Source organism: Tauraco erythrolophus, unplaced genomic scaffold (genome assembly GCF_009769465.1).
Source record: "Tauraco erythrolophus isolate bTauEry1 unplaced genomic scaffold, bTauEry1.pri scaffold_40_arrow_ctg1, whole genome shotgun sequence".
NCBI lineage: Eukaryota > Metazoa > Chordata > Aves > Musophagiformes > Musophagidae > Tauraco > Tauraco erythrolophus.
In genome coordinates, this window is record NW_028238614.1 from 880,569 (window position 1) to 902,601 (window position 22,033).

Genomic DNA, 22,033 nt, shown 5'->3' on the forward strand with positions numbered 1-22,033 from the left:
GCTCCTCCTCGGCAGCTGCTTCACCACCTTGCCCACTGCCTGCTGTGACCCGAGGGACTCCACCCGCTCCTCCAGCTTCTCGCAGCGCTGCAGGAGCTGCCCCACCTGCACACTGGTGTCCCTGCTGCAGACGTGGCACGCTGCCTGCGCCTCCGCCTGCTCCTGCCCTGCACTCTCCACCTTTGCCCTCAGCTCGTCCAGCTGCAGGAAGGCGACAAGGAACCCGCTCTGAGATGGGATGGACGTGGCCAGCAAGCCCGGCTGCCCAGGAGGCTCCATGGCTCCAGCCAGGGGATGCACCCGGGACTCCCACCAGGACCACCTTGCCGGGCCGGCGGGCAGAGGGAGCGCTCCTGCTCCGGCCTCACCTGCTCCCGCAGCTGCTCGGCTGTCTCGGACGCACGCTCCAGCGCAGCCTTGCTCCTCTCCTGCTGCTCTCGCAGCTCCTGCTTTATCTCTGCCAGCACGGACCTGGCCAGGGAGAGAGGCGCCCAGGCAGGCTTAGCCTCTGCAGGGCCACTTGGCCAATGTGTCCCTTGCCCCCAAAGGAACATGCTCCCAGCCCCCCCGGGCTCCCTTGCAGCCTGGGGGCATAGGAAACCCTCTCCTGGCCTTTTACCCCTCTTGCAGGCTGATCCAGGCGCTGCCATCTGCTTGCCCATCGGCTCCAGCCACCTGCAACTTGTCAAGGGCATCCTCCAGCTGCCTGATCTGGGAACAGCGGTGGTGGCAGAGTCAGGGCACAGTCCCCCATGTCATCCCAGCATGGGGGCACTTTGCCTGCCCTGCCACCCCCCTGCCCAACCTCTCCCTGCCATCCCCGCAGCCCCCTCGGGGACTGCTGCCGGCTCACCTTCTCCTTCTGGCCCTGAAGGTCACTGGCCAGGCCCTGCAGGGAGGACACCTGGCCCCACAGGTTGGACGCTTGGGGGCCCTTGAGAACATACCACATCCTGCCTGGCCCTGCCGGTCGGACACCTGGCCCTACAGAAAGGACGCCTGGCTCTGCAGGTTGGACATCTGGCCCCACAGGTTGGACATCTGGCCCTGCAGGTCAGACACTTGGCCCTGCTGGTCAGATGCCTGGCCATCCAGGTTGGATGCCTTGCCCCGCAGGTCGGACACCTGGCCCTGCAGGTCGGACGCCTAGCCCTGCCAGTCGGACGCCTGGCCCTCCAGGTTGGATGCCTGCTCCTGCAGGTCAGACACCTGGCCCCGCAGGAGGGCCTCCAGCAGCCTGTGCAGTGCCCTATAGTTTACATTGATGTCGGGCAACTGGACGGCCACGTCCAGCCGGGCAACTGGATGGCTGCGTCCAGCAGCTCGGACAGGCTGGGAGAGGCCATGGCTGCTTCCCTGCCCGAGCAGCCAGAGCCTTCCTGGGGGGTGAAGCCCTTCTGCTGGGAGACTCCTCCTCCTCCTTGTCTTCTTCTTCTTTCTTCTTGTTCTTGTTCTTGTTCTTCCTCCTCCTCCTCCATCTCCTCGCACGTGGGAATGCCAGCAGGCTGCTGCTGGCTGCAGCCACACACGCGTTTCCAGCATCTGGCTCTGAAGCCAAGAGCCCTGGAAGCAGGGAACAAGAAATGCAGAGAAACACGGGCTTCCAGACAGCCCGAGGAAGCAGCCAAATGTCCGGAGAAACCTTTGAACCCCAGTGATCCGTCCGACAAGCACTTACACAAATAATCCACAAGAACTTCTTTTCCCTAATTTTCCCTCCAGGTCCGACCATCCCGCAGCCAGAGCACTGACCTCACGTTGACAGCTTTGGAAATAGTCACAGCTCAGGGGGGCCAAACAGCTTCTGAATACAGCATTCAGTCCAGCTCAACTACGGCCTGACAAATAAACCTGGTAGTACAAAGGACAGCCTTGTTCAGCTGTAGCTGGAACGTTAACCTGGAGTAAGCGTCTTGTGTAAGATTGGCATGGACTGAGCTGCACTGGCTTGAAAACGTGAAGAGTAGGTCTGTGTCCCTGGAGCGTTATGCATCAGGAGGAAAGAAATGACAAATAATTTCTTTTACAGTCAGAAAATGATGCAGTTCGTAGCGTGCCTGCGTTAGTCCCATGAACACAGAGTCTGAGCTAGGTGTTGCGACACACCATGAAATACGTTTATGTCTGATGTACGTGTCTCAGTAAACTAGTGTGCAACACGTGTGTGACAGGTTTTTATCTTCAGCACTCAGACTTTAAAACTTGCTGTTGGAAAAGTGGAGTAAGTTTCAGTGAACTGTCAGTTTACTGGAAATGAAGCAAACAAAAAAAGCCACTCCTTGTGTTTTTCTAGTATCTAGCTCTTCCCTGTAATCACTTTCTGCCCAACAGCAATCCATTTAAGATTTCTTGTTCTAATGATTTTTGTACTACAGAGTGAGAATTCTTAAAAATGAACCTAATTTTAGCTAAAGTTCGAGCAGAACAAGTCCAGCTACTGTTTGTTGTTATGCTTTTTTTAAAAAAAAACATTTACAACTAATAGAACAGGAGGAAAAAAAATCAATTGAGTCTTCATGAGCATGAAGCAGGGATAATGGCAAGGCACTTAACATACAGCAAGTGAAAAACAGACCACTCGTGTTTCCAGTCGCTGGTTTTACTAGTGCCTTTTCACCAGGGTTACCCATATAATATTTAGGAAAAGCAGCATATTAATATCTTCACCTGAATCCAAATCAGAGGATTTTTCCAGCTTAGTAGTTCCTTCATTTCTAAGGTCTTTCTCCTCCTCCCTCGCACTCACGGTCTCCTGTGTTTCGCTTTCGTCCTCCTTAGGCCATTCTGCCTCCACGGGCTCTTGGTGCCACCCCTCAGGCTCCTTGTCTGGCACCTGGCGCGCTTCACCCGCACCCGGAATCCCAAACGAGCCCACGCGGCATATTTTTGCTGCTGCTCCCTGTGGATGCTGCTGCTGGTTTCACTGGAGCTGGCTGTTGGCAGGGTTTGTGTCCCCCGCCTCTCAGGGGTGCTCGGGGAGCTGGAGCTGGCAGCTGGAGGAGGGCTGGGAGCGGGAAGGAGGGCGGGATGCAGGGGCAGAGGAGCGGGAGTCGTGGCAGCTGCGGCAGGGGGACGTGGTGGAGCGGTGGCAGCAGCGTTCTGCATGGAGGCAGAGGAGCAGCCGAGGAACGCTGGTAGGACGTGATGGGATACGCGAGATATCCTCGGCTTTTTGGACAGAGGATCAGTAAAATTGGAATCCAAAACCTGCTTCTGTAATAACAATAAAGAAATTGTACAAAAATTAACAGAATTAAGTTTTTCTCCCGTTCTGAAAAAGAAGCATTTCTGAACAGGAAGTTGTTGAAATCACATCTTTCTTATCTAAAAATAGCTGTCAAACAAGGAAGTACTGCAGCTAAACACATTGTTCATTTCATTCTTAGTTTCTAATCTTATGGTTTAGCAAGTTGTTCTTCAAATCTGCAGCTAAAAGGCTTTGAGAGAAAGACTTGCGCAGCTCTATGGAAAGCTTCACCAAACGAGGAGGTCAGGTTGGTATTCATAGAATCATAGAATGGTTTGGGTTGGAAGGGACCTCAAAGATCATCTAGTTCCAACCCCCCTACCACAGGCAGGGACACCCTCCACTACACCAGGTTGCCCAAAGCCTCATCCAACCTGGCCTGGAACACTGCCAGGGATGGGGCAGCCACAACTTCTCTGGGCAACCTGTGCCAGTGTCTCACCACCCTCAGAGTGAAAAATTTCTGTCTTATATCTAACCTAAATCTGCCCTCTTTCAGTTTAAAGCCATTGCCCCTTGTCCTATCACTACACACTCTTGTAAAAAGTCCCTCTCCAGCTTTCCTGTAGGCCCCCTTTAGGTACTGGAAAGCTGCTATAAGATCACCCATAGCAGAGGTGCTCCAGCCCTCTGATCATCTTCGTGGCCCTCCTCTGGACTCGTTCCAGTAGCTCTATGTCCTTCTCGTGTTGGGGACTCCAGAGCTGAACACAGTGTTCCAGGTGGGGTCTCAGGAGAGCAGAGCAGAGGGGCAGAATCCCCTCCCTCGCCCTGCTGCCCACGCTGCTTTGGGTGCAGCCCAGGACACGGTTGGCTTTCTGGGCTGCCAGCGCACGGTGCCGGCTCCTGTTGAGCTTCTCATCCACCAGCACCCCCAAGTCCTTCTCCTCAGGGCTGCTCTCAATCCATTCTCCGCCCAGCCTGTACTTGTGCTTGGGATTGCCCCGAACCACGTGCAGGACCTTGCACTTGGCCTTGTTGAACTTCATGAGGTTCTCACAGGCCCATCTCTCCAGCCTGTCAAGGTCCCTCTGGATGGCATCCCCTCCCTCCAGCGTGTCCACAACGCCACACAACTTGGTGTCATCTGCAAACTTGCTGAGGGTGCACTCGATCCCACTGTCCATGTCTCCAACAAAGATGTTAAATAGCACTGGTCCCAGTACCGATCCCTGAGGAGCACCACTCGTCACTGGCCTCCACGTGGACATTGAACCGTTGACCACAACTCTTTGAGTGTGACCATCCAGCCAATTCCTTATCCACCGAGTGGTCCATCCATCAAAACCATGTCTTTTCAGTTTAGAGACAAGGATGGCGTGTGGGACAGTGTCAGATGCTTTGGACAAGTCCAGGTAGACGATGTCAGTTGCTCTTCCCAATTTAAAAGACTGAGGGTGTTCTGGAGTCAGGGCAAAAAAAATGGGGATTTGTCACCTCCACACATCAGCGCTTCCGACTTGTCCGCACGTGACTTACACAACCACCACAACAAACCAGTGCAAAGCCCAGGGCCTGTCCCAACACTTGCTAACCAGGCCCAGGAGGGTACAGCCCATGAAACAGCAGGGCCAAAACCTGAAACAAAGGTCTGCCCAGGACATGGGGAAGAACGGGGAGGAAGATGCAATGCTGGAAGCGCTGGGTTCCCAAAGCTAATCGCAGCACGGATGCAATCCAGACAAAAAGCTCTACATGTTGCATTTCCACCGAGTAATTAGTGGGAGGTCCAGCTTCCCATATTTGTCCTGTACCTTGTTCGAACGTGGCTTGGTAGAGGGGTATGTCTCCTACAGATCTGCGGTAGAGGATGTCTTCATTCACTCAGCCTCGGCAAAACAAAGCTGTATCCTAATGACAAAAAGGAGACCCGAGCTGAAAGACGGGACCACAGTGAAAGCCACTGGCTGAAGTCCAGGACAGAAAAGCAGAGGTGCCCGGTCTCCATCAAAAGGGGCAACTTCCAAAGTGCCTCCTACCTTCTGGTCAGTAAAGCAGTAGCTTGCAGACCAACCACGTCTTTGAGAAGGTCTGGAAGCCCCACTATGAACACCAGCCAAGCCCCAGATGTCTGCAGCACAGGGCTGGCTGAGTCATTCACAGCCAGGCAAGTAGCTAAATGCACTTCAACTCATTTGCCTGCTCAATCTAGAGCACTTTTAAATCCCCAGACATTGATCCTGGTGGCCAGAAGTATTTTAACCCTCGAGACCCCAAGATGCTAAACACTGGTTAAGAAAGCAATTTTAAACACAAAACTGTTTGAGTGACTGTGAATGAACCATTCATCCATCCCTGCTACCAGCTCTCGCTAGAAGGAGGGTTCATTCAGCTCCTGCTTAGAACACTGAGCTGAATCAGCAGATCCTGTCCTGGAGGAACAGGTAACCCTGCCCTGAACCTCTGCGCATCACACAGCCTTTATTTGTCTCTGCAAATCAGGGGCTAGAAGCAGGACAGAAACAAAACAATAAGCTGGCATAAACTGCTGGATTTTGAGGTCTGGTATCCCCCTTACAAAAGACAAGTCCAAAGACACCTAGGCTGAAGGATTGTTCCACCAAGTACAAGAAGTAATACAGTAAATGCTCTATTTTTCCCCTGCATTTGGTCACCAGAGAGCTGTCCATCAGCCCCTGGCCAGAAAAGCACACATCCTAATTAAAGGCAACACGTAAAAGCCCAAAGCAACAAAAACAGAGATTCACGGGTGGCATTTGGCAAGTGACAAAAACACAGAAGCTTTTGGTAGCAGTTCTTTGAAGGCAAAGTCAAAGTTTATAGGCATCACTGCTGGAAGGCTCTTACAGAGGAGAGTGTTAAACATCGTCAGTCGGCAGATTTAAGCATTGTCTGGGAAGTGTCAAACGCTGCCAAGAGATGACAAAGCTCTTTGCAGAGAAGCCCCCAGCAAGGGACTCCTGGGGGCTCATCGCTGAGAACGCAGGCTGACGGGCCATCAGCCCTGCCAACGGAAAACAGCTCATCAGCAGCTGGTGCCCAGAGTACAGTGCCCTCAAAAAACATAAGGTCAGCTCCCCGAGGCATCTCCATCTCCCTCCAGTACCTGCAGCTGCACCAGCATGCCCAGGTTTCCAAGCTCCAGCTTTCTGGGAGCTGCACTCAGCCCATTTCAGGGGGGGGGAAAGATGCAAACATTCCTTAACTCCATCAGGAGACTTCCAGGAATTCTCCCACCTCAGGGAAAAGGAAACGAAAGGATCGGCTTTGTTCAGTTGTTCTAAAACCAACCACGGCAGCAGCGAGACAGCCATCACCAGAGCAGAGATCCTCAAAGCCCTGAAATAAAGAGCCTTGCCTCCAGCTTCCAGCCGCGTGGCAGTGCTTTACACTGCCCTACGCAAACCCAAAATGAAACACCTCCTACCAGTTATCAAAGAAACAGCACCAAGGGTGCCCGTAAGATGAGGCATTGGCTTCTAAACCTCCCACTCCTTGGCACCTGCAGCAAACCTCCAGGTCAGATTGCGCCCTGGCACTGGGTTGGTCTCCTGAGATGGTCACGACAGCAGCTTCAGCAGGACCCGTGAGACACAACATCTCCCTTTGTTATTAGCTCCAGCCCCGCTGCCTCTGACCCCCTGGATTCCCGCAACAGCCACGGGGCTGCCGCAACTGAGCGGCTCCAGAGCCCGACCAGGGCACGGGGCAAAGCCTGGGGAAGGTCCGTTGTGAAACAGATGGACAAAGCCAGGACAGGACCAAGGGCTGGCAGCTCCTGGATCGGAACGTCACACCATCCCTTCAGAAGGGGCGTCCCCCTCTGGCACTACCACTGCAGGGCTAATGCTCCAAGAAAAGACACCTGTTACTTTCTCTGCCCTTGCCTGGCACGTCAGTATTTAAGTGACAGATGCTTTTACATCACCTCTGAGATAGGTGGTTAAGATGGCAGCTACCCTTTGAGGGGAAAGAAGGAGGAAGAGAGAAAACATGGGGCAATATACCTTCTAAAGAAGATTAAAAGAATCAAGGCTTCATGAAACCAATCCCTGATCCAGACAGTTCATACCTGCACAGATGTTGCTGTACTTGGTATGGCATGTCTTCTAGTAGGCCAGTTCTACCAGCTATCCCAGTAATGAATCCTGGTATGGAAATGCACACGGAGGGGAGCGGCGTTGTGGCAAACGGAGAGTGGAAGGCAGGATACACTGTAGTGACACCACAAGAAGAGCTGGAAGCATGATCATTCCCTGACGAGAGCATCAGAAATTGGTAAAGGACTCTGAGTATGCATTTGGGGTGGTGCACGCTCATGGTGCTACACGGAAGGAGCGGGATTATGAAGATCACAAGGAACCCCTATCAGCTACGATCTGGGAAGCTGCTGCAAGCTGTGCTGGGTCCAAAAGAGGTGGCAATAACGCACTGTAAAGCTCATCGAAGAGGACAAGGAGAAACAATACGAGGGAACTGAGGAGCAGATGCAGCAGCAAAGAGAGTGGCCTTATCGGGCCAACTGATAGGAGCCTTGGTACCCAACAGAAAGATTGGTATGAGCCCCCAACATACAGAGAAAGAAAATAAAGCAGCAGAACTCTTAAAATGCACTAAAGATACTGATGGGTGGTGGGTGGCCCCTGATCAACCAACTCTTGGTACAGCTGCAATGGTGGAATATCTCCTCAAGAAACCACATGAAGAGCCTCCCATGGGAGCTGCTGCAATGACAACCAGTGTTCAGGGATATGTGATAGGCCCGAAAATGCCAACTCTGGCTGACAGTGTAACCAGAAATTGCCAGGTTTGCTGTGCAAATAATCTGAAAAAACAGAGAAAGCCACCAGCCGGAAGGGCGGAAAGGGGAATTACCCCCAGGGAATACTGGCAAACAGACTTTTCTGAGTTACCCAAATGCTATCGACAGAAGTATCTGCTTGTGCTGGTGGAGACTTTTTCTGGTTGGCCCGAAGCTTTGCCTTGTCGTACAAATCGGGTGAGAGAGGTTGTTAAAACTCTGTCAAAGGAAAAAATTCCAAGATTTGGGATTCCTGAAGGAATATCTCCTGATAATGGGCCCCATTTTGTTGCAGAGATAGTACAGGGAGTGACTAAGGCCCTGCAGATACGTCGGGATCTGCGTACTCCCTGCAGACCACAACCGACTGGAAAGGCAGAGAGAACGAATCAATCAATAAATTCTGAACTGTGATAAACTGTGTAAATTTCTGAACTGTGTCAGAAAACAAAGTGGACAGACGCTCTACCTATTGCCCTAACGAGGAACAGAATAACACCAAGGGCAAGGGAAGGAGTTAGTCCTCTTGAAATTTTGTATGGAAGACCTTGTCCTGGGAATGTCATCACCACACCCAGTGATCAGATGTACGACAAAGGGGAGGGGGAAACGGTAAGTTACTCCTTATCTCTTGTTCTATCATCCTTACGTGGATACCTCAGCCAGCAGGGCAGAACCCATTGGCATTTCTGGAGCGACATGGGAACCCCAACAGCTGACAGTATTGGAAGCTGAAGTGAGTCCAGCCAGGAACGAGTGGCAAAAGCACCCAGTTGTGACTGGCCCAGAGGCCCCGTGCATCCTGGGCACGGACTGCCTCAGGAGGGGCTATTTCAGGGACCCAAAGGGTACTGGTGGGCTTTTGGTGTAGCTGCTTGTCAGGGTTTAGCCCGGCCAGCAACTAAACTGCACACAGGCGCTCGCTCACCCTCCCTCACCCCCAGGGATGGGGAAGGGAATTAAAGGGGAAAGGGAAAGAGACCCGTGGGTTGAGATAAGAACTATCTACTACTACTACATGCATATATACAAGTACAATGATAAATATATACAAACGAGTGATGTACGGTGTGATTGCTCACCACCCCTTGACCAAGGCCCGTCTCATCCCGGACCAACGATCCTGAAACAGCCAAGTCCCAACACGGCAATCCTGGACGAGCGAGAGGCCCGAAAATAGAGAGAAGAAGAGAGCACTCCGAGAGTGAGAGCCCCGGAAGAGCAAAGGCCTTTCTTTCTTGTTAACCATCATTTACTTTTATACTGGGCGTGAGCTGACATCATACGGAATGCTTCGTTGGTCAATTCAGCCCTCAATCCTAAATCTAAATTCAGATCACAAGGGGAGTTGTTGACCCCCTTGTCCCGGCCATGCTCCCCCCTATCCTGTTGTGCTCCTGCACACGGGCAAGAACACGGCAGCTGGGAAGTCCCTGAGGTCTCAGTGCCAACCACAAACACCAGTGCGCTGCCAGTGTTCCCAGAGCCAGTCCCAGACTGAAACCAAACTCGGAGCTCTTCCGGCTGCTAAAGAAGAGCTGACTCTGTCCCGGTGGAACCAGGGCGCTGCTGCAGAGATGGAGGAAATTTCACAGTTGCCCAACATGTCTGGGCACCCGGCTGCCCAGCCCCCCTCCTCTCGTGCGCCACCCCGCCCCCCCCCCCTCCCCCGCCCCCGCAGCAGCGGTGCCGCCCCGGGACGGACGGCGGGAGCGACTTTAGGACCCAGCGGCGCCCTGCGGGCTGCGGCCGGGGCCGGAGCGGGCCCGGCGCCGCGCGGCCCGTGCCCGGGGCCGAGTCGCTGCCCCGCCGTGACCGAGCCCCGGGCCCCGCTCACCTGCCCGGGGGCGGGGGGGGCAGAGGCTGCGCCCGGCGGGAGAAGAGGCAAAACCCAGCGGCCCCAAACCCGAACCTTCTCCCAGAGACCCCGGCCCCCCGCCCCCCGCCTACCTCCGCTCCTCGCCGCCGCCCCCGGGCCGCCCGCCCTGCCCCGCCGCTGAGCGCGGGGACCGCCGCGACGGGACCCGCCGCTCGTTCCCCGCGGGAGGGGCTCCGGCGGCGGCGGGGGGCGCGCGCCTGCGCAGTGCGCGCGGCTGACGGACACCGCCCCCCCCCCCCCTCCGGTGAGCGGGGTCGGACCCGCCGGCGCTGCGCGTGCGCGACGGCGGGGGGGGGCGGGGGGCGGTGCGTGAGCCTGAGCGCGCGAGTCGCGGAGCGGGGGGTGCGCGGCGGCGGCTGCGCCGTCGCAGGTACCGACCGTGATGTGTTTGTTTGAAACAGAAAGTCACATAGAATAGAGAGATGGCAAGGGGGGAAGAAAAACCCACCGAGACAGGCACCGCCCCCAGACTCGACACCCCCCGCACCCGCCCGCCCCGCAGAACCGACACCAAACGCCGGTGAGCGCCGGGACTCGGGCTCGGGAACGGGGCGCCCGGCCCGGGACTCTCCCGGCGGAGGGAAACCCGCGCCGGGCCCGCCGGTCGGAGCGGGGGGGTGTTGGGGGCGGGGGGGCAGGCGGGGCGCAGGGGCTGCCGGGCCGTCCCGCTGTTGGCGCTGAGGTGTTGGAAAGAAACGGAAATTGGTGAAAAATTAGAGATCGGCGGGGAAAAATTTTTCTATCCTGTTCCTGCGCCTAAAATCCGCCAGCGCCGCCCTCCTTTGCTCGGTCTCCTCTCTGCCGTGGCCCCCAAATCTCCTCACAGAATCTCAAACTCCCTCAAAGCTCCTCATGATGCTGCAATAGACGTTCAGAGACATGCCAAACCTCTGTGGGACCCCTAAAACCCCAAAGAAAACTTCTAAAATCCCTCAGGGGGCGCCCAACACCCCTCATAAGTCACCGTTCTGCTGCAACAGACATTCAGACCCCCAAAATCTCTCAGGGATCCCCCAAAACACCTCATAACTCCTTATTATGCTAATTAGATGTTCATGGACCTGCAAAACCCCTCAGGGAGCCCCCAGAAACCCTTCACAGGCTCTCAGACTCCCTCAAAACTCCTCATGATGCTACAATAGACATTCACAGACCCCCCATACCCTTCAGGGAGCCCCCTAAACTCTTCACAGAGTCTGAAACTATCTCATAACACCTCAATATGCTTGAAGGGATGTCAAGAGACCTGAAAAACCTCTTGGAGAGCTCCCAAAACCCCTCACAGACTCTCAGACTCCCTGATAACTCCTCAGGATGCTGCAATACACGTTCAGAGACCCCCAAACCTCTCAGGGAGCCCCCCAAACCTACAGGACAGATCTTAAAATACCTCAGGGGGCCCCCAACACCCCTCACAGACTCTCAGACTCCCTCAAAACGCCTCACAATGCTGCAATAGATGTTCAGAGACTCCCAACCAAAACAGGCGACCAAGACTGGTCTCATCCCAGACTAACGATCCCAAAACAGACGATCCCAACACCGCAACCCCGGCTGAGTGAGAGGCCTGAAAAAAGAAAGAAAGAGAGAGAGCACTCCAAGAGTCCGAGAGCGAGAACCCCGGAAAAGCAAAACCTCTTCTTTCTGGTTAACACTCCTCTTTATACTGGACATGACGAAGCACGTTATGAAACGCTTCATTGGCCAGTTTGGCCCTCAATCCTAAGTCTAAGTACAAATCACAAGGGGAGTTGTGGACCCCCTGTCCTGGCCATGCTCCCCCCCATCCTGTTGTGCTCCTGCACGCTGGCAAGAACACGGCAGCTGAAGAGACCTTGAGGCCTCAGTGCCAACCACAAACACCAGTGCGCTGCCAGCGTTCCCAGAGCAAGTCTCAGACTGAAACCAAACCACGGAGCTCTTCTGGCTGCTGAACAGAAGTGCTGACTCTGTCCCAGCTGGCACCAGGACACGGATGACACTGGCTGGATGCAAAACACAGGCGCATCTACCTAAGAACATCCAGACCAGGACCACGGCCACTCTGCCTGTGCTCCTATGTTCAGGCACAACCAGCAGCCCTTGAGCCTAAATGGTAAACTCTGTTGTTGCTGTAGGAAAATATGGCTATCACCCAGCTGGCTGGAATTGGTAATTATCTAATTAAGGTTTAGGCCCTGCCTACAAAAGGCGGGCCATTTCCTCCTGGCTGTGGAAGATGCAATGACATCCTTGGAGATGCAGCCTAGGCTGGTGAGCAACAGGAAAACATCCCTTGCTTGACAAGTGTCCCTGCTGCATCCCAAACCACACTCCTAAGCTGTCCTGCTGTCACTGCTCGTAGCCTCTTGCTGCTCCAGCCCCAGTTGCCCCACACCGGAACCCTATCCCAAACCCACCAGACTTCCAACTGCCTCCCCACCTCCAACTAACCCAGTTCAGCCTTAGAGCTGCCCTCAGCTGTGGCTCAGGGACACCTCTGACCAAGGCAGTGCTGGGGTGGCAGCCTGTGGCCTGGGGAGATGGCCGAGCTGCGAGGCGTGCGGGGCAGTGGACCCTGTGCTCTGTGCTGGACGTTCAGGCTGAGGCAGGTGCAGATGTGGCTGGCAGGGCTGCTCCTCCTGTAAGGGCTGTGGCTGGTGGGGCTGAGCCATCAGGGGGGCTGCAGCCACGTGCCATCCACAGGGCTGGGGAAGGGTCGCTGTCCTCTTGCTCGGGAGCCAGTCCAGCCTCACCTTCGCTCGTGAATTGCACACGCACAGCGCTCCCACCAGTAGCTGGCCCTGGCACTGGGTGTTTCCAGCTGCTGGGTCCCTGGGACCTGTGTGCCCTTCTGCCGTTGCAGCAGCCAGGCCTCTGGACCCAGCCCCGCACCGGCTACAGCGTGGGGCCACACAGAAAAGGATTTGGGATGGCTCCCAAAAAGAAGGTAGCACGGACGGTGGCGATTGGGTGCAGGGCTCAGTCATCAAGCAAACGCACCAGCAGTTTGCTTCTGTGGGAATGGCTCCCTGATCCCTCCTTCTCCCCATTTTCCATGCTAATACATCCCCCCTCACCTTCCTTGACTCCTCCCTTGCTGCGCCCCATCTCCTCCCAAACAAGGGACCCACCCCGGTTATTTATGGTCCCTGACTCCCGAGTTTGTCAAGCCTGGGAACAGACTGGGGGGTTCAGGTGCTGCTAGCTGGGTCACCTGGGGCTTCCCTGGCATTACTCATGAGGTTTCCTGGGCACTGCTGTCCCTGCCAGATTCCTCTCCCCAAAATGACCCCAACTCTTCCTTCAACCATCTGGGAAGTGTGACCCCCTCTCACATCAATGCCCCTTAACTCTCCGTCGGATCTGGCTGTTCCTTACGGCACTGTAACTCCTGCCAGCTTCTCACTCTGTTTGCTGTGGTCAGACATTTCTCTGGCTGTGCTCGGCAGTTTCCCACGCTCTGTTCCGTGAGCTCAGCCGTACGCCCGGCCCTCATCATCAGCTCGTCTGCCTTAATGCGTACGTGCAAAGTTGTCTGCATGTCACATGGTTTTTTCCCATCCTCTTCCTAGCCTCCATGTGCCAGTCTGCCCCATCCCACGGTGGCTCTGAGCACCCTCCTCTCTGCCCTGGCGCTTTCAGCCCTTCGGAGTGACTCTTGCCCTTTGTGCCCCACCTGCAGCCTCATCCTGCAGGTGCCAGCCGTGGCAGTCCTTGCCTCCCCCAGGAGACTGAACTCAACAGAAGCGAGGTTTGCTGAGAAAAGTGGCAATTTATTTGAAGAACAAAGTCCCCTTCAGCATTCGTGTGCCCTCAGAGGAGAGTGGGCAGGACAGAGCAGCCCTTTGCCACTGAGGCTGCCTTTGGATCGGCAGGCGTTGCCCCAGAAGGACGTGGTCGTGGTCACCTGCAGCCTGCCCTGGATCCTGTTCATCCAGGGCTCAAGCCCTTTTTCCCCTCAGGGCCTGCAGGAGCTCCTGCACCCGAGTGAAGAACTGCACCAGCTTCTGGAGTGGGAAGGGGCAGGAGCTAATTCTGCCTGATTGTGTTGGTGCTGATGTTGGTCTTGGCCTCTGAAAGGGGGCTGAGGGGGTGAGAGGATGACTCCACACCCGTGATGTTGGAGCTGGGTGCAGTCTCATCTGTAGCAGGATCCAATCGTAAAAGTGCTGGGTGGAGGTGTAGATTCCGGGCCGTCTGGCTCTCGCACAGCCTCTCCCCCAGCTGGTCACGCCAACGAGCCAGAAGTAGTCGGCATTGTTGTCTTTGCAGACCAGAGGACCACCGCTGTCACCCTGCAGTGGAGGAGAGAGGAGTGAGGTGGTGTTGGTGGCCACCGTCAGCACTAGGGTTGGCCGTCTTCTCTCCCCAGCACCTGCCAGCGCTGCATTCAGTGCCCAGAAAGGCTCTGCTCGGGTGCTGGAGCCTACGGAACACTGTCTGGGAGGGGGTTGTGGGTCTGTAAGGTAGGGCTGTCTCCCCTCTCTGCACGGCGATCTGGGATGTGTGGAAGAGGGATTGGGATCTGGAGCTGTGGACTGCCAAGAGCAGTGGCTGGGCTTTCTGGGCAGAGTCGCGGGCTTCTGGGACAAGGGGGGCACTGGGCAAGGACCTGCAGCTGGGGAAGGGGAGGTGAGCCCCAGAGCTGCGGGGACCCTGCAGTGGGAGGGTGACTTGCCGGGCAGAGCACGTGCCGGGGCACGTTTGGGCTGGGACAGGGCTGCCGGTGCTGCTGCTGGGGCTTGGCTTGTCACCAAGCCCCAGCAGTGACAAGGTCGCACGCTCCTACCTGGCAGGTGTCGATGCCGCCTTGCGCGTAGCCAGCGCACAGGTTGTGGCTGTGGATGGCCCCTCTGTACCACTGGCTGCTGTTACACAGCCTGGCGTCGATGAGGCCGACCTTGGCCTCCTGCAGGACATCAGTTGATCCTCCAGCTGTGAGCACAGAAAGCAATTAGCACCCAGCAGCTCCTTGCCACTTCTCCTCCCCCATCCAGGCAAACCCCTTCCCTAGGGCTTGGCTTTGCATCCTGAAGGCACTGTCCCGGGTTTCCCTTCCGTCTGGCTTTGGGGAATGGCTCAGGCCCATCTCTCCAGAGGCAAACGTCCCCCCAGCCTGGCTCCGGCTTTCGCCTCTGCGGTCAGGAAGCCCAACCCGTCTGCCCAGCGTGCCAAGCTTGCGCTCAGGGCACGGCGCTTTTGGGGAACTCACATCTCGCAGTCGTGGCTCCCCAACCACTGACATAGCAGGTGCTCAGCTGCGACACTCTCAGCGAGGCGTCGGGCACGCAGGCGAGCTGGACGTAGTAGCCGCACTGCACGGGCTGGTCCAGCTCCAGCAGCGCGATGTCGTTGCGCTCCGTGATGTTGCTGTAGTGTTCGTGCACCAGCAGCCGCCTGATGTGACGCACTTGGGTCTCAGGGCCCGGCTGAGTCAAGCGGGTGGCCCCGACCACCACGCGCCACATGCTGATGTGCCTGGAAGGCGGATGGAGAGAGGGGTCAGAGGGATCGGGGCCATGTGCTGCAGCAGCCCGGCAGTTCCCTGCCTTCTGCTTCCCACGGGAGAGAGGAAAGCAGCGCACGGAGGCTGCGACTGCCCTCGCACGCCTGAGGCACAAGGGCTGCGGAGCTGGAGGAGTCTAGGAAGCCGTGGCAAGAGCCCAGCCTTCTTCTGAGCCATCTCTCAGCCGAGCTCGGGAGTGCCCAGGCACTGGGTGGACCGCAAGGAAAGGGGATGGGAGGAGCACGTGGTGCGGCGGACAGGGCACCTGCTCTACTGTGGTGGGGCTATGCCCGTTCCCTGGTCCTCCTTACCTGGCCTCGATGAAGCAGTGGGCTGCCGTGAGGACCCACTGTGAGCTGATGAGGGACCCTCCGCATATGTGCCCCGTGCCTCCTTCCCAGGGGTCCTGGATGCTGACGATCCAGGGCCAAGCCCCGGGCTGGGCATCTCTGCCACCCACCACGCGTGACGTGCCGTAGTAATAGTCCACGGGCCGGAGCCCGCAGGTCGTTCTGTAACAGAAGCTCGTTACTGCCCTGCTCCGCGGCTTGCTGCTGCTCAGGCTGAAGGTCAGCCGTCTCCCTCCCCACCAGGCATTGCAGGGACAGCAGGAACCCCGTGGGACGTGCGTCCGTCCGCCCCTGTTCCTGCTTTAGCCCTGCAGAGCAGCTGTGCCAGCCACCTGGGTGCTGGCGAGGAGCCGAGGCTCCCAGGTGGGCCCCGGCAAGCCGTGGCGTGGCCATGGGGGACACGTGGGCCCCCTCCAGTGAGCCCCAGAAGGGTTGCCCAAGCTCCCTGCCAGAGCCCTGGGCCACTTACCCGCAGGTGTCCCACGCGCCGTGCGCGGGCCAGCGCAGGGCCAGCAGGACAAGGACGAGGAGCAGTTTCATGGCTGCCAGTGCCACGTGTCAGCTGCAAGAACTGAGGGCAAGTCACCACCAGCGCAGCAGCCGCCGTAGTGCCTGCCGGGCTCCCCTTGCCCACGGTGCCCTTGGCCCTGGGGCTGTGATGTCACAGAGCCGCTGGTTCCGGCAACGGAATGAGGCAGGGGGGCTCCTGGGGGGAGGGGCAGGAGGGCAACATGGGGGCTTCCAAGCAGGATGGTGTAAGGGATCGTGAAAAGTTGAGGCATGAATGTCATTTGGGTGCACTGACTGAGTGATTTCCACGGATGAAGTAATGCTGTACTGATCGGTTGTCGTGGCTGAAGCCGCTCGCTCACCCTCCCCCACACCCCAGCCATGGGGAAGGGAATTGAAGGGGAAAAGGGAAAGAGACCCGTGGGTTGAGATAAGAACAATTAAACACTTTAACACTAATATATGAATATGTACGTATATGTACAATGATAAATATGTACAAACGAGTGATGTACGGTGTCATTGCTCACCACCCCTTGACCGAGGCTCGTCTCATCCCGAACTAACGATCCCAAAACAGATAAGTCCCGACACCGCAATCCCGGACGAGCGAGAGGCCCAAAAGCAGAGCAAGAGAGAGAGAGCGCACTGCGAGAGTCGGAGAGTGAGAGCCCCGGAAAAGCAAAGGCCCTTCTTTCCGACTGCCCCTCGCTTTTATACTGGGCATGACGCTGCGTGATGTGGAATACTAATTGGCCAGTTTGGCCTCAGTCCGAAGTCTAAGTACAAATCATAAGGAGAGTCGTGGACCCCCTGTCCCAGCCATGCTCCCCCCCATCCTGTTGTGCTCCTCCTGCACACTGGCAAGAACACGGCAAGATGAAAAGTCCTTGAGGCCTCAGTGCCAACCACAAACATCAGTGCGCCATCAGCGTTCTTCTGGGAACAAGTCTCAGACTAAAACCAAACTCGGAGCTCTTCTGGCTGCTGAGAAGAAGAGCTGACTCTGTCCCAGCTGGAACCAGGACACATTTTCTGTCTTAGACTGAAGGAAAACTCCTGGCTTAGTTTTAATATAGAAGGAAAAGATGTCTGCAGGAGAGGGGGGTAGAGAGAGAGGGAATCATATGCCTGGACCAAAATTACATACGGTGATTCTCCACGGGCAGGTCTGTGCGGGGAAAAGCACGAGGGCTCCTGTAGGTAACACAGAGGATCAGCTCCCGGAACAGAACGAACCGGCTGCTGCTTTTATCGTTTTAATGTAGCTCCAGAAACGCAGACAGAGAGATGACGTTTAGGAAGGAGACATTGCTGTATTCGACAGTGCGCAGAATCAGACACTCGGGGGAAGTGCCCAAAGCGAGTGCAAAACCAAACAGAAAACTTCCCCTATTTACACACAGATGTGCCTGTCTTGCTTACGTGGTCCGTGCATCGCACTAAATCCCACCTATCCACTACATCTGCATAATGCTGCGTTGCAAATCTACACTACCCGTGCATGGGGGTCTCGGGTTTGGGTTTGGGTTCCCCTCATTCCCAAGGTCCAAAGCATCATTTTTAGACCATCCTTTTTGTGCACAAAGCCTCCCATTTGGGGCTGAAATCCTCATTTTTCAGAGTCCAAACCTGTCTTTCATTACCCATAGTCTTGTTTTAAGGCCCCGAGTTTCATTCTTAGGGTTTAAATCCTCATTTCTAGGACAGAAAGCCTCTTTTTAGGGTCTAAACCTACATTTGTAGTGTTCAAAACCTCATTTTTACTTTCCACAGTTTTAGTTTTGGCTTCCAAAGCTTCATTTTTCTGGTCCAAAGGCTCAGTTTAAGTCTGCAAAGTGTCATTTTTAGAGTCCCACGTTGCTGGTTTAGTTTCCAAAGCCTCATTTTCACACTCCAAAGCATCATTTTTACGATTCAGCCAGTCATTTTTAGGATCCAGCCAGTCACTTTTAGGATCCAAGCCACATCTTGAGTGTCCAAACCCGTATTTTATCATCCAGATCCCTTTTTTAGGGCCCAAAGCCTCATTTTTAGAGTGCAAAGCTTTAATTCTAGCATTGAAAGCCTCATTTTTTTTTGGTTCATACTTTCCTTTTAGGGTACAAACCCTGACTGACAAGTTCCAAGCTTCGCATTTAAGATCCAAAGACTCGTTTTAAGAGCCAAAGCATCATTTTTAAGACCCGAAGTCTGTTTTTGAACATTCAAAGCCTCAATTTTAGACTTCAAAGCCTTGCCTATATGGTTTAAAGGTTCACAACACTGGGACTCGGTGCTTGCCCTGCCACTTAATGATCTGCTCACTTACCCTCTCACGCCAAGGAGACAAAGAGCCAAAGGGCCAAAGAAGCTCAGCCCCTCAGCCTCCGCACAAAGCCCATGTGCTCGACTTCCTGAAATCCATCCTGGCAGACATACTCTGGACCCCCTCCAGTTACTCCTCACTTGTTCAGAGCAGGAAGCCCCTCAGAAGGAACGCATTAGTCCAGAAGGGATCACACCAGTGCTGAGTCAAAACGATGATAACCCAAGTTGTTTGGGTAGCCACGTATTGCCTAATGCAGCCCTGCATGAAGCCGGCGTTGTTCATGGCAAGCATGCACCACTGGCTCATAGAAGTGCCCTCTGCTCCTTCTGAGGCGAAGTTCTCTTCAGGACGCAACTGCGGTTGTTGCTCTTGCCAAATGCTGTACAAGCCATTGTACTGAGGATGGCTGTGTGAGGTGCCAGCAGGTTGATGACCTGCTAAGCCGGGTGGCGCAGCTCCAGGATGAAGTGCTGGAGCTCAGGGGGGAGGTGAGCAGGTTAAGAATAATTAGGGAAAGCGAGAGGGAAATTGCCAGCTTCCATAATCTGGTTGTGGCAGAGCTGAAAGAAGCAGCGGAGAGGTGAAAGGGGATCAGGGAATGTGAGGAATTAGGGGACGGGGGGCAATGGCACAAGGTCCCTGCTCGGCGTGGCAAGCGCAACTGCCTGGCAATTCCCCTGCCCCCCCAGGTGTCCTTGCAGAATAGGTACAGTGCTCTGCAAGGGGAACAGGAACACAGTGAGGATGATGGTTCTCCCTGCTTGGAGGTGTCACCAAAGCCCAGTCGGACTGCCGTCGGCATTAAAACCTCATCAGTAAGGGACAAAAGACGGGACATTGTCATTGGTGACTCAGTGCTTAAGGGAGCAGAAGGCCGGATATGCAGACCGGACCCGCTGCACAGGGAGGTCTGTTGCCTCCCAGGGGTCAGAGTTAAAGATGTCAGGAAGAAGCTTCCTTCCCCAGTACGGCCCTCAGACTATTACCCCCTTTTGTTGTTTCAGGTAGGCAGCGAGGAATTAGGAAGAACCACTCCAAGGACAATGGAGAAGGACTTCAGAGCCTTGGGGTGCCTGGTCAAGGGATCAGGAGCACAGGCTGTGTTCTCCTCTATCCCTCCAGCTGTGGGCAATGATGAGGGATTAGGCAGGAAGTACCAGCAGATTAATACCTGGCTCCGAGCCTGGTGTGTCCAGCAGGGATTTGGGTTTTTTGACAGCAGCTGTCAAAAAGAGCTGGATTGCAGCTTGCAGCTGGATCTACAAGAGGCCAGGTCTGTTAGAAAGGCATGGTAATAGCCTGTCCCACAGGGGGAGAAGGGTTTTGGGAAGGGAGTTGGCAGGGCTCATAGACAGAGCTTTGAACTAGGTATGAAAGCGGGTGGGGGCGAAATCAGGGTCACTGGAAGGGAGCCGGAATGCAGTACGCCAGTGCTTGTGGGGGAGGAATGCACTAGCACGATCGCGCAGTCTCGTGAATTAGCAAGGGATCAAGGTGTCATGCCGGGTTGCAGACAGAGCACAGGGGTTGTTGAGGGGTTGGTTACTGTGGAAACATCTGAGCATCATCAGGGGGCTCCAGGTACCTCATCAGGGACCCAACTCAAATGCCTCTGTATGAACGCCCGCAGCTTGGGCAACAAACAAGAGGAGCTGGAGATGCTTGTGAGCCTGCAGCGCTATGACCTGATCGGCATCGCAGAGACATGGTGGAATGACTCCTGCGATTGGTGTGTTGGACTAGAGGGGTATAAACTGTTCAGGAAGGACAGGCAGGGGAGACAAGGAGGGGGTGTTGCCCTCTACGTCAACGAACGCCGAGAATGCATGGAGCTCCACCTGGCAAGTGATGATGAACGAACCGAGTGCCTGTGGGCCAGGGTGAAAGGACGGGTAGGAGACTTTACAGTGGGAGTCTGCTACGGACCACCACTACAGGCAGATAGAAGTTGCTGCTTGTTCACAAGCCCTGGTCCTCATGGGGAATTTTAACCACCCTGATATCTGTGGAGGAGTTCCTCTCCGACACCGGCCACAATATTCTCTCGGGTATGGACAATCCCTGTTTGGGCCCCAGAGCGCAGATGCACGCCTCCTGGATGCCTCTCCGATGACCGAACCGCAACGAGGAGAACAAAGGGATGAGCTTATCACCTGTAGTCTGCTAACACTGCCCTATCACTATAACCCACGAGAGTGTGTTTACTTTAAACAAACCAATTGCAGAAAGTAGACGTGTCACACCATATTCTTCTATATAACCTGTGTGTCGGCTGTAATAAACGAGCATGATTTCTAACCATATTGGTGTACGGTCATGACTCGGGTCTCGTCCGCAGCAGGGACCCTGCAACAGATATCAGTTGGAAAAACAACACGGCACGGAACAAGCAATCCAGGGGATTCCTGGAATGCATTAACGATAACTTCCTTATCCAGGTGACAGAGGAACCAATGAGGAGAGGTGCCATGTTAGACCTCATTTTTGTCAATAGGGAAGGGCTGGTAGGTCATGTTGAACTCGTGGGTAGCCTTGGCTGCAGTGACCATGAGATGGTGGAGTTGGAGATCCTAAGGGCAGCTAAGAGGGGCAAGCTCAGCAAGCTTGAAACCCTCGATTTCAGAAGAGCTGACTTTTGCCGCTTGAGGAACCTCCTTGGTAGTGTGCCATGGGATAAAGCCCTGGAAGGACTGGCAGCCCAGGATTGCTGGTTGACTTTCAAGGATCATCTCCTCCAAGTTCAAAGGCACTGCATCCCTGAAAGGAAGAAATCAGGCACAACCACCAGGAGACCTAAATGGATAAACAAAGAAGTCCTGGCTAAAATCAAATACAAAAGGGGAATACACAAAGCATGGAAGCAGGGACTGGTAGCCTGGGATGATCACAAGGAAGTTGCTCGTGTACTCAGAGACCAGGTTAGAAAAGCTCAGGCCCTGACAGAGTCAAATCTGGCCAGCAATATTAGAAATAACAGAAAAGGATTTTATAGGTATGTGAGAGAAAAAAGAAAAACAAGAGAGAATGTAGGGCCCCTCCAGTAGGATACGGGTGACCTGGTTGCTGAGGACATGGAGAAGGCTGAAATTTTCAACAACTTTTTTGCCTCGGTCTTCCCTGGCAACCATTTGAACCACACCACCCAAATCACAGAGGATGCTGGCTGGGTCTGGGAGAGTGCAGAACCACCCAGGGTAGGAGTAGATCAGGTCCGGGAACACCTAGAGAACCTGAAGGTGCACAAGTCCATGAGACCTGATGAGATACATCCACAGGTCCCGAAGGAACTGGCGGCTGAAGTTGCTAGGCCACTAGCCATCATATTTGAGAGGTTCTGGCAGTCTGGTGAGGTTCCTACAGATTGGAAAAGGGCAAATGTAACCCCCATCTTTAAAAAAGGGACCAAGAACAACCTGGGAAACTACAGACCAGTCAGCCTTACCTCTGTGCAAGGCATTTGACACTGTCCCACATGACATCCTTGTC

General features: G+C 55.0%; 1 protein-coding gene and 1 long non-coding RNA gene across 2 annotated transcripts; both read right to left on the reverse strand.

The window, feature by feature from the left end:
* Window positions 1–424: 424 nt before the first annotated feature.
* On the reverse strand, window positions 425–910 carry LOC147526032 (uncharacterized). Its single transcript, XR_015222972.1, has 3 exons — window positions 854–910; window positions 620–711; window positions 425–471 (listed from the first exon to the last, which is right to left on the reverse strand). It is a non-coding gene; the product is annotated as an uncharacterized LOC147526032 (long non-coding RNA).
* Window positions 911–13,811: 12,901 nt separating this feature from the next.
* LOC147526033 (acrosin-like) lies at window positions 13,812–16,269 on the reverse strand. Its single transcript, XM_086630585.1, has 5 exons — window positions 16,196–16,269; window positions 15,688–15,888; window positions 15,083–15,348; window positions 14,660–14,805; window positions 13,812–14,165 (listed from the first exon to the last, which is right to left on the reverse strand). The coding sequence occupies exons 1-5, from the start codon at window positions 16,264–16,266 to the stop codon at window positions 13,812–13,814; spliced, it is 1,038 nt and encodes a 345-aa protein (XP_086486711.1). The 5' UTR covers window positions 16,267–16,269.
* Window positions 16,270–22,033: the final 5,764 nt, after the last annotated feature.